Source organism: Camellia sinensis, chromosome 13 (assembly GCF_055761805.1).
Source record: "Camellia sinensis isolate YWXY chromosome 13, ASM5576180v1, whole genome shotgun sequence".
NCBI classification, from domain to species: domain Eukaryota; kingdom Viridiplantae; phylum Streptophyta; class Magnoliopsida; order Ericales; family Theaceae; genus Camellia; species Camellia sinensis.
The window spans coordinates 10,465,913-10,483,510 of record NC_138973.1 but is presented as its reverse complement, the minus strand read 5'-3'; the positions used below and the strand labels follow the sequence as shown (position 1 = coordinate 10,483,510).

Below are 17,598 nucleotides of genomic sequence, written 5' to 3'. Positions count from 1 at the left end.
TTCAGCCTAGATCCTGATCTCGGCTAAAGAGAGCTTAGTGTTGGTTATTCTTGCCAACCTAGAGCCAAGTGTTTGGTTATTCCTGCCAAACTTCTTCAGCCTAGATCCTGATCTCGGCTAAAGAGAGCTCAGTGTTGGTTATTCCTGCCAACCTAGAGCCAAGTGTTTGCTTATTCCTGCCAAACTTCTTCTGCCTAGATCCTGATCTCAGCTGAAGAGAGCTCAAAGTTGGTTATTCCTGCCAACCTAGAGCCAAGTGTTAGTTATTCTGACCAACTCTGTTTTCATTGCCCCTAGCTCACTAAAACAACTTTTACAGAAGAAAAGAATTATACTGAAAATGAGACTACTTGTTTTATTGAAAAAAAGAAAAATTACAAGTACTTTAATGAAAAGTTAAAAATAAAATAGTTTGAGATTGGCAGTATTCCATGGCTTGGGAATCGCCTTGTTGTCTCTATCTTCCAAGTGATATGCCCCTTTTCCTGCTAAGCCAACCACTTTGTATGGTCCTTCCCAATTAGGCCCTAACTTGCCATCTCTGGGTACCAGAGTGTTTCCCATTACTTTGCGCAGCACCTAATCTCCAATCTTGAATTACCTCGGATGTACTATCTTGTTATATTTTCTGAATAACTCTTGCTGGTATGAGGCAATGTGAACCAGTGCTCTTTCTCATCTCTCTTCTGTAAGGTCGAGTTCCAAGGCTATAGCTTCTCCATTTAAATTCGGGTCAAAATTTTCACTTCTAATAGTGGGGAGGCCTACTTCCAGTGGGATTACTGCTTCCATGCCATAAGCCAGGAAAAAAGGTGTTTCTCTAGTTGACCGCCCAGGTGTGGTACAGTAAACCCATAAAACATGAGGAAGCTCCTTAGCCCATTTGCCTTATGTTGTCTCCAACCTTTTCTTCAATCCATCCAAAACAACTGTGTTTGATGCTTCCGCCTGGCCATTTACTTGGGGGTATGCTGGTGTAGAATTGTAGAATTCTATCTTGTACTCTTCACAAAAGCCTCTAAAAATTTTGCCATCGAACTGAGTGTTGTTGTCAGATATTAGAGCCTTGGGTATGCAGAACAAAGTGATGATATTCTGCCAGACGAACTTTTTCACATCTTTCTCCTTTATTGAAGCGAGTGCTTCTGCTTCCACCCACTTTGTGAAGTAATCTATTGCTGCAAGGAAGAACTTTTTGTTGCCGGGTGCCATTGGAAGTGGTCCTACTATGTCCAAGCCTCACATCGCAAAGGGCCATGGGCTAGTTAATGGTAGAAGCTCTCTGGCCGGTTGATGTATTTGGTGTGCGAATTTCTAACATTTCTCGCACTTCTTGATATATTTCTCTGAATCTACTTGCATGTAAGGCCACCAATATCCTTATGAAATTGCTCTGTAGGCCAATGATCTTCCCCCTTGGTGGCTTCCGCATACGCCTTCGTGTATCTCGAATAAGAATGCATCGACCTTACTAGGACGGGCACATTTCAAGTAAGGTCCTGTGAAGGATTTTTTGTACAAGGCCATTGATGGGGAGAGCCAGAATCACTGTGACTTTGCTCTTATTTTGTTGGCCACTTTCTTCCCTTTGGATAAGACGCCGTCTTTTAAGAATACTATAATGGGATCCATCCATGAAGGGCCTAGTTCAGCGCAACATACCTCAGCTACTTCAGGTTCTTCAATGCTTGGTCTTGGTAGGTAGTCAATTAGTAATGGATGTGGGATGGAGGTGTCTGCATTGAAACAAAGCCTGCTAGTTCGCCTGCTCTACTATTTTCTTCTCGGCCGATCTGCTCTATCCTCACTACTTCGAATTTCATGATTTCCTTTTTGACTAACTCTTGGTACTTGGTCATTCTCTCATCTTTTGCCTCGTAGTCGCCTGAAATCTGGTTTACTACCAGTTGGGAGTCACTGTAAACCATTAGCTCGGTGGCCTGTATGAAAAGTGCTGATTTTAGGCCTGCTAAAAGTGCTTCATACTCCGCCTCATTGTTTGATGCGGGGAAGCCAAGGTTGACTATTTGTTCCACTATTAGGCCATCTGATGAGATGAGGGCTATGCCAAGTCTTGCACCGTGCCTATTGGATGCTCCATCCACGAAGAGCTTCCACATTTCTCCAACGAATAGCTTCCAGCAAGTGGAGGGGTCAGATGATGTCTTGGGGTCATGAGTGTTATCGGTGTTTTCCACCAAGTCCATGCCGGCTGTAGGTGTTGTATCTTCACTGTCAGACTGCTTTAAATCTCTATTTTTTGATGAGTCCTCATTGGGAATGGCTTGGTTTGCCTCTTCCTCCTTTCTTTAATCTGGTATGCCTTGGGATATGATTGGGCATCTTGTTTTGGGGGCTGCGTAATTCCTACAACACTTTCTATCCCCTTTTTTGTTGTACCAGTCAAGTCAACTGGGCAGCTGTGATGACTTCTTGGTGTGAACTCTGCCACAAAGTCTGCCAAAACTTGGGCTTTTATTGCAGTTCTAGGTTGAAACCTGACATCAAATTGTCCCAATTCCACCGCCCACTTCAAGATTCGCCCAGAAAAGTCCGCCCTCTCAAACAAAGTTTTTAGTGGAAAAGCTGTTAGGACGATTATGGTGTGGGCGTAAAAGTAATGCGACAATTTCCTTGAGGCCATCATCAAGGCTAAGGCCAGTTTTTCCAATCATGGGTACCTGGTTTCTGCGCCCAGCAACGTTTTGCTAACATAAAAAGATGGGCAGGTGTTGGATTCCTTCCGCTCTAGCTAACACTGCGCTGATTGCGTGCTGTGAAACTGCTAGGTAAAAAAAGAGCTCTTCTCCAGGTACTGGTGTTACTAGCAACGGTGGAGAAGACATGTACACTTTTAAGCTTTCTAGCGCGTGATCGTATTCTTCATCCCACTCAAATTTGGCCTTCAATGCTTGGAAGAATGGTCGACATTTGTCTAATGACCGACTTATGAACCGGTTGAGTGTGACAGCTAGGCCAGTGAGATGTTGCACCTCTTTTACTGTGTTGGGCCTCTCTAGATCCTGGATTGCTTTGATCTGAGATGGGTCTGCTTCTATACCTCGGTTGGTAACCAGAAAGCCTAAGAATTTGCCTAATCTTACGCCGAATGCACACTTGGATGCATTTAGGCGCAACTTGTTCTTCTTCAGAATCTGGAACATTTCACCTAGGTCTCTGAGATGGTCCTTCTCATCCTTACTTTTGACCACCATTTCATCTATGTAAGCCTCCATTGTTCTGCCTAACAATGGTTCAAACATCTTGGTGACCATCCGTTGAAATGTTGCACCTGCATTTTTTAGTCCAAAGGGCATGACCTTGTAACAATACAATCCTCTAGGCATTGTAAAGGATGTAACCTCTTGGTCTGGTTCATACATAGCGATCTGATGGTAACCTCTGTACGCATCAAGAAAGCTATGTCGATTGTGTCCTGCCATCAGGTCTACCAATTAGTCTATCCGTGGTAGGGAAAAACTGTCCTTTGGACATGCCTTGTTGATTGTTTTGTAGTCCACGCAGACACGCCATTTTTAGTTCTTCTTTGGCACTACTACGGCATTGGAGATCCACCTGGGATAGTGCACTTCTCTGATAGCTCCTACCTCCAGTAAGTTTCCCACATCTTCCGCCACTATCTCGGCATGGTGGAGTGCTGATCTGGGAGTGTGCTGTATAATTGGTCTGGCAGTTAGGTGGACGTTCAGTTGGTGATAGATGAAGTTTGGGTCAATGCCAAGCATGTCATACGGCGTCCAGGCAAACACTTCAATGTTAGAGGTTAAGAATTCCATGACCTCTTTTCTCTCAGTGCTGGACAAAGATGAGCCAAACAAAAAGAACTTTTCTGGGTTCTTTTCATCTATCCTTACCTGTACCAAATCTTCCATTGCCTTCTGTTCAGCTGCCTTGCCAACATCCGCAAACAATTCATTGCTCTCAGGTTCTTCCACCATCTGTACATACCCCTTTGCAGCGCGGCTGCCATTTACTGTGACGAAGCACTGTTTTGACATAATTTGGTCTCCAAAGACCTCTTCAATTACTCCGACTTTGTTGGGGAACCGCAATACTTGATGGTAGGTTGACGCTACTGATCGCATGGCGTGCAACCATGTACTCTCCAAGATTATGTTGTAAGTGGAAGGGACTTTCAATACCCAGAATTCAACCTATTTCGCCATGGTTCCTGCCTTTACTGGGAGGATTAACTTGCCCACTGGCCACTCTAGCATTGAGTTGAATCTGATTAGAGGAGATGTTGCAGGTGCCAAGTCTTTGTCCTCCAATTTCAGTTGTTTGAAGGTTTCGTAATACATTATCTCACATGAGCTTCCTTGATCAATCAAAATCCGTTTGATGTCAAAATTCTTGACGTGTAGAGTGACAATCGGTGCATCATTATGAGGGTAATATATCCTTACTAAATCTTTGTCTGAAAAAGATATGACATTTGTGGCCTCTGTTCTCCCCATTTTTTATGGCAGGTTGTGCACTTAATACCTCCCTTAAGTGCTCAGCCTTTTTGATCATCCCCCTGAGCTCGCATACCCGCTCAGGTTCGAATATCCCATGTATTACGTTAATTACGCCTTGAGGTGGAGCGTCGACGGGCATCCCGTTTGGGTTGTTGTGGTTCTGGAGGGCTGGCTGTGTTCCTCCTTTTATGTACTGATCCAAGTGTCCAGCAACCACTAACTCCTCCAAATGTTGTCTCAACGACGTGCAATTTTCAGTGCGGTGCCCCTTTTTATCATGGAAGGTACATCGGGACCTCTCGTCATAGTCTTTTTGTACTTCTCCCAACTTAGCTGACCATCGGACGAAAGGTTCATTGCGTATCTTACTAAGAATTCGGTAGATTGGTTTTTTGAACACTGTGGTAATGGCAGTGCGAACTCTTAACCTCTTTTTGTCTGGGTCCTCTCTGTTGGCTCGCCTACCTCGCCCATTCCTGTTAGGTTGCTCTACCGTGTTGACTTTTGTTGTAGTCTTTTTATCTGGTATTACTGTTGTGCCAGATTTTGCCTTAGCACGGGCGCTATCTTCCTCCACGCGAATATGTTAGTGCACTCTCTCCATTAAGGCCTCCACCGTGCGGGGTGGCATCATAGTAATTAAGTCCCTTAATTTGTTACCGACTGGCAGGCCCCGTTTATATTTTGCAATGGCAAGGTTCGTAGGGCAATCCCCAATCTGGTTGAAGGTTTCCCAGTAGCGACTGTTGTAGGACCTCAACGTCTCTTTTTCGCCCATGTCAATGGAGAGTAGCTGGTCGATCTCCATTGGTGTCTTGGTGTTCGTCCTGAATCTAGTCACGAACGCTTCTGCCAACTGCGCCCATGAGGCAATGCTGCCCTCTGGTAGCCTTTCGAACCAAGTTAAACCTAGGTCGCCAAGGCTGGATGGAAATAGGATGCACATTAAAGCCTCGTTTCGCCAGTATACTGCCATAACCTGGCGAAAGTGGCTTAATTGCATGTAGGGGTCTGTCTTCCTCTCATAAGTGGTGAATTTGGGCTGGTGGAATCCTGAAGGTAGTGGCACGTTCTCAATTGCCGGAACGAACGGCGAGATCTGTAACCTTGCTAATACTTTGTCAGTTGGTTTGAAAGCAAGGCGTGGCATTGGCATTCCTACCTCGACGCTCCCATGCGTTCGAAGGGCCAACTGCTAAAGGGCTGAAACTCTGCGCGGGTTACGTGCCCTAGTATCCTCCTTCCATTGGGCCCTTTCTTCAAGCACAGTTCGCAAGTCAGATGATCTAGGCAACTCTGTGTGCCTAGATGACATCTAGTGCGTGTGCGAGGGCCGATAGGTGCTTCCCTCAGTTTATGACCTCTCAGTTCTCGTTCTCTCAGACTTGGAGTAACGAGTCCTGGAAGTCCTTGATTGAGTGTCGCCTGTTCTAAGGCTCCTACTTTCTGCTTGCGATGGTGTTGTACGCCTATCACGATCCTCTGAGTGGTGAGGGGGCGTGTTGCATTTGCATCCCTCTCCTGTCGCCACCCCTTTTCCTTTTATCTGGCGCTTCATTGACTCCATGTCTGCCGCCATCCTCCTTATTAACTCGTCCTGCTCCTTCACGCGATCCTCTAGAACTTGAGGGTCCATCCTTTGCCTCTATCTTTCAGGGCTTTGAGAGCGACGGGGGCTACCAGCTCGCCTCCCCCTTGCATCCCTCCGGGGGTTCTGTCGCTGGGTTTCTAAATCCACCATGGGAGGGATAGAAGGCAAACCTTCACGCCTCCTACCCCTCTCCAGGGTTTGCCCATCAATAGCTAATTGCGGCAAGTCTTTATTGTGCGCTATTGCTTCCAACTAGAGAGGAAAACTTGATCAAGAGGTTTTGTTCTTTCTGGGATTCCCACAGACGGCGCCAATTGTACGAGCACGAAATAATGTTCTCGTATAATCCTGTTGATCAAGTCTGCGCTCCTCCAAACGTCGTCGCTTTATTCCCTGAAAACACAAACGTGAGCTAGCCAACGGGTGTGTGTCGGATACTTCTCCGATGCCTAAGTCAGCAAAATAGACAAATAGACAAAAGCTCTGTGTATTCGAGAATCAAAGTTGTGTTACCTGTACGTAGTTTCTATTGTGAGCTTATATAGTTTTTTCCTAGCACAATCCTAGTAAGATTCTTATTCCTCCATGTAAAGTCCTCCTAGGAATCACACTACTGAAAGATAATGTTTATCCTTCAACACCCTCCTCACTGCTTAAACCAAGTGAGATGGTTTTTACCGCAGTTGGATAACAAAGCAACCGGGCTAGCATTAGCCCTTTGTCATAATCAAATCTGGTGTTTTCATACACAACACCTAGCTCGGCCCTTATTCTCTTGTACCTCGGTTTTGTTTGTTTAAACCAAACAAACTGCAGCCGTCTCTAACCGAGCTAACAAGGACGAGGTCTAACTTGCAAAGCCCAAAATACCTCGGCCCACAGCTCGGTCCGAACTTCATCTGGCCCAACTTTGTTAGTTTTTCTATCGAGCTACAGCAGCTCTTATCTCGGTCCAACGTGTCACAACCCGCTCCCTGTACCCAAGGATTAAGCATTGTGATGGCCAGTAACTGAGGTTATGTACGGCCAATTCTTAAACAAATCAAATAACGCGAGCGGAAGTAATATTTAAATAAGGGTACCAAAATAATCATTGGAGTTTCTATTTTTATTACAAAATATATTGACCAAAAAGGCCGATAATTACATATAAATAATATCATAAAAATATTGTGTGTGTCTATTCCGCAACCCGACTTTCCAAAAAGCTATTTCTGAAGTGCATTGATTCTTGAAAATTGGTAAATAACTATAAGCACATGGCAGAGCGAGAAATATTATAACAAGAGTATAATGGACACGGAATAACCATGGATAGTTAATTAGGCCAAAACATTTACATAACTCGGTTTGGTAAATAAATCATTAGTAACTAAATCATTGAAGTAGCAGAAACTGAAATACAGATTTTATGTAAATATATAACTACAACTGAGATTATTTTCATTTAAATGATAGAAACTGAAATACAGAAATTATGTAAGTAAATGACCATAATCACAGTACAAAACAAAGGTCACAGGTCTGACAATCAGAATAGAGGTACGGATTCAAGAGGTGGCTCGTACGGATTCTAGAGGTGGCTCCCACAATAGTATAGCACTTAGCTCCGCACAGAACAGAGGTCAATGGATCCATGACAAACAGAGAACCACAAAGTGATCAAACAGAAGCCAATAGTTATTTGAGTCTCCCAAGGCATGGGACTCCCAAGGCTGTACTTACGAAATATAATTGTTTATAAGGTCATAGTCAAATATTCTTTAAAAGTAAAACAAACATATCCATAGATTTCCTTTTAAGCAAATAGAGTTTAAAAATAAAACCACGTAACTGAAACCTTTATAAAATATAACTTTTATTAATATACTAATAAAACATAACTTGTATAAAATAAGTATGGTAAGTCAAAACATACGTAAAATATATTTTGATAACTCAAAGTATAATATAATTCACTTTAACTTTAATACATTACTCTTCTTTTCTACTATCAAAGACCCTTTCAACTTCCATTATTTTTTTTCTTCCTTCTCTTTTCTTTCTTTCCTTTCCTTTCCTTCTCTCTTTCTTCTTTCTTTCCCAGGTGAAACAGGTCCTCTCTATTTATAGGGCGAGAGAGCAGGTGAAACGGTTCCTCTCTATTTATAGGGAGAGAGAGCAGACGTGGCTCGTGTCAAATTCGATTAATAATTATATGTTATTTTTAATAGATATTTAAGATAATTATTTTTTGATTTAATATTTTAATATAATTATATAAATATTTATTTTTTGATTTAATATTTTAATATAATTATATAAATAATTTAATTTTTAATTAAGTTATATTTTATTGTATACTAACAGAAAATTAATTATTTATTTTAATACCACGCATATTATTATTATTATTATTATTTTGACCTTTAAATTTTTAATAATTATATTATTTTACAAAATTACACATAACAATATATAATAAATTATATATTTTCCGAACTAAGATTAAATAATATTAGTATAAATTTTACAAAATAATTAAAAATCTGAGTTGTTACACAATGTGTGGCCTAACTTCCAAAGAAGCCTTCAGCTCGGCCCAATTTACTTATAAATTACTCTCTCAATATTATTTTAAATATAACTCATGAGTTTTTTTAATTATGTCTCATGTTATATTTAATTATGACATTTTTTTTTAGTGATGACTCAAAAAATATAAAATTATGTAATTTTATTTTTTAATTATAAAATACGTATTGTACACATCTTTTAAGGGGTGTATAGTATACCATAATATTTTCATATTTAAGACTTATTTTGAAAAGTATATTAAAAGTTAATTTTCTTTTTTAAAAAAAAAAATTGATTTTTTTTTAAAAAAAATGTATAAAAAAATTTAAAAAATAATATGCTTCAAAAAAAACAAAAAAAAAAACAATTAACTGTTTAGTTCTTAACCCAACTACCAAAGTAGACCTAAATATGCAAAATGCCAAAGGTCTCGAGGATTACACTACACATGAGTTCCGATCCTCTCCCCAAGATCTCAAAGATTACACTACCATAAAATATTTTACATTTATTTTTTTCTTTTACTTTTATTTAGCATAGAAGGTGTATATTTAATTGATAAATTATGAATACATCTTTTGAGATTTAATTAAAATACGAATCGTTCATTGTGGTTTTAGAAATTACATTTCATTTCTTGAGATTTTTAATTTTATAACAAATCTTCTATTTTATTAATAAATTATTAAGTCAATTGACAGTTTTTAATGATATTAGAAATATATTTCAATTAATAATTTAAATAATTTTATTATTGTATAAAAGAGCAATTATGAATTTCATTTTTTTAGTTAATTCTGTTAAATAAAAAATTCTAACAAGGGAGTATTTGTAATTTTTTAAACTATAAGGAACAATCTATACTTTAAGTAAATCTCAAATGGTGTATTTATAATTTATCCATATTTTTATTATACATGTGATTCATTTATTCAAAAAATGGTACAAGATCACATGAGTTCTGATCCTCTCCCATGATCTCAAGGATTAGGGGGGTTCAGCGAATATTTTGATTCGTCCAAACTGATCGAACTGAATCGATTCGTCGCATTTTGAATGAATGCGTGACGACAAATGGACGGTTGCAGATTATTTTTTTTTTTCCAATCCGCCTAGTTTTGGACGGATGGTAGATTTGAGGTTCCTTTAGCTGCAACTGAACCACCAAACCGCGAGCACCCTTAGTAATTTGTAAGACTTTGTGTTTTCAGTTTGTCTAGATATTCTATTTATATTTTCAATTGAAAAAGAATTTAGATATTCTGCTGTGTTTTCAATTTATTTTCAATTTGAAAATCCTTTTATCAAATGACAAGTATTGATATTTGATATTTTTGTGTGGAAAATATAAGGCTTCATTCTGTCATTTAAAAAAAAATCAAATTAAATAGTTTTTTAAAACAATAATGAAATAGTTTTGACAATGCCTGATTTTCTTATATGTATTTATTATTGGTATTTGACAATTTACGTGATAATTTTTTAATTATGTTGAGTTGGATTGTTATTCAAAAAAAAATGTTGACAAGATGTTGTATTATGTTCAAAATTTGTAAAAGTTTAAACCGCCAACCCGATTTGCTTCCATCCGCTAATCCTCCAATCTGCTCAATTTGCCAAACGGATGCAGATTAATTTTTTCCAATCCGCCAATTCGTCAAACGGATGGTGAATTGAAAGTTTATCGACTACAACTGAACTGCGAACACCTTTATCAAGGATTACACTACCATAAAATATTTTACATTTTTTTTTTTTTTAGAATGAAACAAACATCCATATATCAAAACCTTAAGTATTAGTAGTTACATTTTTTGCCAGATTATGCGCTGGTTAAATTACATTACTTGCTACCTTACTAATACAAACATAGTTCAAACACTTAGCATAAGTTAGAATATCATTAATAATTGTAGTAATCTGCCAATCTTCCTGGCTCCCTTGTTGCTGAAGCATCTTGACCATTACCTGGCAGTCTGTGTGCATAGTTATGTTTTTCAAACCATGTTGTATAGCCCATTGAATTGTATCCAAGCATCCATGCGCCTTAGCTAGTAATGGATGTTGTAATGATTTCTTCACCACAGCCCGCCTTGTCATCTGCTGCTTGTTGTTGTCCAAAGAAATCTATGCAATTCCAGCATCATCTGTTGATGATTTCCATGATCCATCTATGATGAAATTCCAAGAAGCTATTGCACTGTTACTGTCCATAACATTCTGCACAATGCATAGGTTAGATGTGTTATTGTCTATATCAACTGCAGAAGTAGAGCATTTTCCATTTCCATTTTTATCAAGACTTGAAGTCATAACAAAGAGTTTCCTAGCTTCCTCTAATGTACTCTTAACATTCGGGAAATTCTGATGGAAGACCACTTGATTCCTTTGTAATGGCAACCGATTGGACTACAATTTGAGTGTCTTTGACTTGTTCAATCCAACCTATAAACCATTGAAAAAATGACACAGGTACTCCAATGCTAAAATTCAAACCCAAAGTAGATCCCCTCCATACCCTTTGTGCCGTTCATACTCTAAAAACACATGGTTAATTGTTTCCTTGTCATTGTTACATCAAGCACATCTAGTGTTAACATGCACACCACGTTTTTTTAATTCCCATTGGACTGAAAGTATTCTATGAAGACATTTTCAAATGAAGACATTCCATTTTGGAGGTAAACCTATATTCCATAGCTTTTTCCATACCCCTTGTGTAGAGGTAGTCTTGTAAAACAGAGGATAAGAATGAATCAAGGCTTGTTTATACCTAGATTTTATGGAGTAAACTCCATTTTTTACTGGGCTCTAGACTAGTTTGTCTTCACAAGTGTAATTTGGAATGTGAACCGATAGAATAGCTCTTATACAGTTCGCCGAGAAGAATAATCTTAGCAAATTCTCCCTCCAACAGTCCTGATCCCAATCTATATGATGTTCTACCCGTATGCCTGGAAGAAGTCTTGTAACATCCCTCCATTGTAATGGATTGGATGTAGAAGGTATCCATTGATCCTCAAAACGTCAAATTTGTTGTCCATTTCCCACTACCGAATGAAGACCCGACTTCAATAGGTCCCTACCCCATAAAATACTACGCCACCCTTAGGAAACATTAGAACTTAGATTAACAGTTAGGAATGGGTGCTTATGACAGTACTTAGGCCTCGTTTGGCAAGTGGTTGTTTTAACCTAAAAGCCAAAAAGTTACTAAAAAAACCAAAAAACCTATAACCTATACAAAAAAAATCAAAAATTTTATTTTCTCTCTATTTTTTGCACATCTATTCATAAAAAACTAAAAATTCATTCTAAACATATTAGTTTTTTTTCTCTCATATTTTAATCAAAAAAATCAAAAAATTACTAAAATAGTCTATTTCCAAACGAGGCCTTACTCATTAATACTGCTGTTGATAATCCGTTGGGATTATGAATCAACCTTCACACCTGTTTAGCTAATAGAGCTTGATTGAAGCACTGTAAATTCCTAAATCCCAACCCACCCCAACTTTTGGAAGCACAAATGCATCCATTTCTTCCAATAGATACCCCTATCACCATTGGAATGCCAAAGGAAGTTTCTTATTGTAAGGGAAAGATTCTGTATTCTTCACAAAAGCCGCTAAAGATTCTGCCATCAAACTGAGTGTCGTTGTCTGATATTAGGGCTTTAGGTATGCCAAACCGAGTGATGATATTCTGCCAGACGAACTTTTTCACATCTTTTTCCTTGATTGATGCCAATGCTTCTGCTTCCACCCACTTTGTGAAGTAGTCTGTTGCTGCGAAAAAGAACTTCCTGTTTCCTGGTGCTGTTGGAAGTGGTCCTACAATGTCCAAGCCCCACATTGCGAAGGGCCATGGGCTGGTCAATGGTAGGAGCTCTCTGGCTGGCTGATGTATTTGGTGTGCGAACTTCTGACATTTCTCGCACTTCTTCACATACTTCTCCGAGTCTGCTTGCATGTATGGCAACCAATATCCTTGCGATATGGCTCTGTAGGCTAATGATCTTCCTCCTTGGTGGCTTCCGCACACGCCTTCGTGTATCTTGAACAAGAATGCTTCCACTTTGCTGGGGTGGACACATTTTAGATAAGGTCCTGAGAATGACTTTTTGTACAATGCCATAGATGGGGAGAGCCAAAATTGCTGCGACTTTACTCTAATTTTGTTGGCTTCTTTCTTTTCTTTCGGTAAGACGCCGTCTTTTAAGAATAGTATGATGGGATCCATCTATGAGGGTCCTAGTTCGGCGCAACATACCTCTTCTGCTTCGGGGTCTTCAGTGCTTGGTCTTGGTAGGTAGTCGATTGGCAGCGGATGAGGGATGGATGTATTTGTCATTGAAGCAAAGCCTGCTAGTTCATCTGCTCTGCTGTTTTCCTCCCTGCCAATTTGTTCTATCCTTACTACTTCAAATTTCTTGATCTCTTTTCTAACTAAGTCTTGGTACTTAGACATCCTGTCATCCTTTGCTTCGTAGTCGTCTGAAATTTGGTTTACCACCAGTTGTGAGTCGCTGTAAACCATTAGCTTGGTGGCCTTCATGTAGAATGCTGATTTGAGGTCTGCAAGAAGTACTTCATATTCTGCTTCGTTGTTTGATGCTGGGAAGCCAAGGTTGACTGCTTGCTCCACAACTAAGCCGTCTGGTGAGATGAGGACTATGGCAAGTCCTGCGCTATACCGGTTGGATGCTCCATCTACGAAGAGCTTTCACATCTCTCTAACGAACAATTTCCAGCAAGTGGAGGGGTCAGATGATGCCATGGGGTCAAGAATGTTACTGGTATTTTCTTCAAGGTCTATGCTTGCTGTCTGTCCCTTGTTATCTAATTGTACCAAGTCTTTATTTGTTGGTGAGTCTTGGCTTGGTGTAACATGGTTCGCTTCTTCCTTGCTTTTTTTACTCTAGTCTGCCTTGGGGTCTAACTAAGTATCCTGCACCAGGGATTGCGCTATTCCAGCGTCGACTTCTATCCTTAGTTCAGTTGTGTCAGTCAGGTCGACTGGGCAGATATGATGACTTCCTGGGGTGAATTCCGCGACAAAGTCTGCCAACGCTTGGGCCTTTATAGCGGTTCTAGGTTAGAATTTGATGTCAAATTGTCCCAACTTTACTGCCCACTTCAAGATTCACCCAGAAAAGTTCGCCCTCTCAAACAAAGCTTTTAATGGGAAAGCTGTGACGATGACTATGGTGTGGGCGTGAAAGTAGTGCGACAACTTCCTTGAGGCCATCATCAAGGCCAAGGCTAGTTTTTCCAATGGCAAGTACCTTGTTTCGGCGCCTAGCAATGTCTTGCTGACATAAAAGATGTGTAGGTGTTGGATTCCTTCCGCACGGACCAACACTGCGTTAATTGCGTGTTGAGAGACCGCCAGGTACAGGAAGAGTTCTTCTCCAGGTATTGGGGTGACAAGCAGTGGTGGAGAAGGCATGTATTCTTTCAAGCTTTCCAGAGCGCGGTCGCATTCTTCGTCCCACTTGAACTTGGCTTTTAATGCTTGAAAAAATGGTCGTAGTCTATCTGACGACCGACTTATGAATCGGTTGAGTGCAGCTGCTATGCTGGTGAAATGTTGCACTTCTTTTACTGTTTTTGGCCTCTCCAGATCTTGAATTGCTTTGATCTGAGAGGGGTCTGTCTCTATATCCCGGTTGGTCACCAAGAAGCCTAGGAATTTGCCCGATCCTACTCCGAATGCACACTTAGATGCATTGAGGCGTAATTTGTACTTCTTAAGGATCTGAAACATCTCACCTAGGTCCTTGAGATGGTCGTTCCTATCCTTGCTCTTGACCACTATGTCGTCGATGTAAGCTTCCATTATTCTGCCTAACAATGGTTCAAACATCTTGGTGACGATCCTTTGGAATGTTGCCCCTATATTCTTTAGGCCAAAGGGCATGACCTTGTAGCAGTATAGTCTTCTTGGAGTTGTAAAGGACGTGACCTCCTGGTCTGGTTCGTACATGGCGATCTGATGGTAGCCTCTATACGCATCAAGAAAGCTAAGTCGGTTGTGCCCCGCCGTTAGGTCTACCAGTTGATCTATCTGTAGTAGGGGGAAGTTATCCTTTGGGCATGCTTTGTTGACTGTCTTATAATCGACGCAGACACGCCATTTACCATTCTTCTTTGGCACCATGACTGTGTTGGAAGTCCATCTGGGGTAGTGCACTTCTCTGATAGCTCATGCCTCTAGCAGATTTTCCACTTCTTCCGCCACTATCTCGGCGTGGTGGAGTGCCGATCTACGAGTGTGCTGAATGATTGGTCTGGTGGATGGGTGGACATTGAGTTGGTGACAGATGAAGTCTGGATCAATGCCTGGCATGTCGTACGGTGTCCAGGCGAACACTTCGATGTTAGAGGTCAAGAATTCCAAGACCTCTAATCTCTCAATGCTGGACAACGACGAACCAAGCAAAAAGAACTTATCCGGGTTCTTTTTATCTATTCTTACCTCTACCAAGTCTTCCACCGCTTTTTGATCAGCCGCTTTGCCAACATCTGCGAACAGTTCATTGCTTTCAGGTTCTTCCACCGAATGAACATATCCCTTGGTAGTGCGGCTGCCATTAACCGTGACAAAGCATTGCTTGGACATAATTTGGTCTCCAAAGACCTTTTCAATTACCCCGATTTCGTTGGGGAATCGCATTACTTGATGGTAGGATGAAGCTACCGCTCGCATGGCATGCAGCCATGTTCTTTCCAAGATTATGTTGTAAGTGGAAGGGACCTTTAACACCCAAAATTCCACTTGTTTTGTCACGCTTCCTATCCTGACTGGAAGGATAATCTTGCCGACTGGCCACTCTGGCATTGAGTTGAATCCGATCAGAGGGGATACAGTTGGTGCCAAGTCTTTGTCCTCCAATTTCAGTTGTTTGAAGGTGTCGTAGTACATTATCTCACATGAGCTCCCTTGGTCAATCAAAATTCACTTGACGTCGAAATCCTTGACTCGGAGAGTGACGACCAGTGCATCATTGTGAGGGCAGTATATCCTTGCCAAGTCTCTATTTGAAAAAGATATGACGTTCGTGGTTTCTATTTTCCCCTTTTTAATGGTGGGCTGGGCACTTAATACCTCCTTTAAGTGCTCAGCCTTCTTTATCATGCCCCTGAGCTCACATACGCGCTCAGGCTCAAATACCCCTTGCATTACGTTTATCACGCCTTGAGGTGGGGCGTCGTTTGGTGTTCCATCTGGGTGGTCGTGGTTTTGGAGGGCTGGCTGCGTCCCTCCTTCTATATACCGGTCTAAGTGACCTGCTGCCACTAACTCCTCCAGATGTTGTCTTAACAACGTGCAGTTTTCAGTGCGGTGCCCCTTTTCTTTATGGAAGGTGCAACGTGATCTTTCATCGTAGTCCTTCTGAGCCTCTCCCAATTTAGCTGGCCATTTGACGAATGGTTCATCGCGTATCTCACTGAGAATTCGGTAAATTGGTTTCTTGAATACCTTGGTGATGGCAGTGCGGACTCTCAACCATCTTTTATCTTGGTTCTCTTCGTTATTTCGCCTGCCTCGTCCATTCTTGCTTTGACGTTCTACTGTATTGACCTTTGTCGTAGTCTTCTTTTCTGGTGTTGCTATCGCACCAGATTTTGCCTTGGCACGGGCGCCATCCTCCTCCACCCGAATATGTTGGTGCACTCTTTCCATTAAGGCTTCCATCGTGAAGGGTGGAGTCATTGTAATCGAATCCCTCAATCTGTTTCCGACTGGAAGTCCTCTTTTGTACTGTGCAATGACGAGATTGGTGAGGCAGTCCCCGATTTGGTTGAACGTCTCCCAGTAGCGACTGTTGTAGGACCTTAATGTTTCTTTGTCGCCCATGTCGATAGAGAGTAGCTGATCAATCTCCACTGGCGTCTTGGTGTTCGTTCTGAATCTCGTCACAAACGCCTCCGCTAATTGCGCCCAGGAGGCTATGCTGCCTTCTGGTAGCTTTTCGAACCAAGTTAAACCTAGGTTGCCAAGGCTAGATAGGAATAGGATGCACATCAAAGCTTCGTTCCGCCGGTATACTGCCATAACCTGGCGAAAGTGGCTTAGGTGCATGTAAGGGTCTGTCTTCCCTTCGTATGTAGTAAATTTAGGCTGGATGAAGCCTGAGGGTAATGGTGCGTTCTCAATCGCCGAAACGAACGGCGAGCTATGTAGTCTTGCCAACGCTTTATCTGTTGGTTCGTAGGCAAGGTGCGGTATTGGCATTTCAACCTCGACGCTTCCATGCGTCCGAGGAGCCAACCGCTGAAGGGTTGAAATTCTGTGCGGGCCGCGTGCCCTGGCATCCTCCTTTTGTCGCGCCCTTTCTTTAAGAACAGTCCATAAGTCGGATGATTCAGGCAACTCCGTTTGCCTGGATGATGTCTGGTGCGTATGTGAGGGCCGATAGGTACTTCCCTCAGTGTAAGACCTCAATGATCTCATTCTCTCAGATCTAGAGTAACGAGTTCTGGAGGTCCTTGATTGAGTGTCGCCTATCCTGAGGCTTCTACTTTCTGTTTGCGATGGCATGGTATACCTACCACGATCTTCTGAGTGGCGAGGAGGCGTATTGTCTTTGCGCCCCTCTCTTATCGCCACCCTTTTTCCCTTAATCTGGCGCTTCATGGCCTCTATGTCCGCCGCCATCTTCCTTATCAATTCATTTTGCTCTTTTACACGATCCTCCAGAGCTTGAGGGTTGATTCTTCGCCTTTGTCTTTCAGGACTTTGTGAGTGAGAGCGACAGGGGCTGTTGTTCCGTCTCCCCCTTGTATCCCTCCAGGGATTCTGTCACTGGGGCTCTAAGTCCGGCATGGGAGGGATAGAAGGCAATCCTTTACACCTCCCACCCCCCTCTGTGGTTTGTCCATCGATGGCGGACTGCGGCAATTCTTCGTTATGCGCCATTCAATTAGCGAGGGAAACTTGATCAAGAGGTTTTGTTCTTTTTCT

At 41.5% G+C, this 17,598-nt stretch overlaps 2 protein-coding genes across 2 annotated transcripts in view; both read right to left on the bottom strand.

The window, feature by feature from the left end:
- LOC145789136 (protein TPR3-like) overlaps nt 1–17,598 on the bottom strand; it is a 113,600-nt gene that overhangs the window by 29,994 nt on the left and 66,008 nt on the right. The gene's annotated exons all lie outside the window — the stretch shown is intronic.
- LOC145805205 (uncharacterized) lies at nt 10,756–16,491 on the bottom strand. The gene is made up of 3 exons (XM_082900269.1): nt 16,142–16,491; nt 15,739–16,081; nt 10,756–10,848 (listed from the first exon to the last, which is right to left on the bottom strand). The coding sequence occupies exons 1-3, from the start codon at nt 16,489–16,491 to the stop codon at nt 10,756–10,758; spliced, it is 786 nt and encodes a 261-aa protein (XP_082756395.1).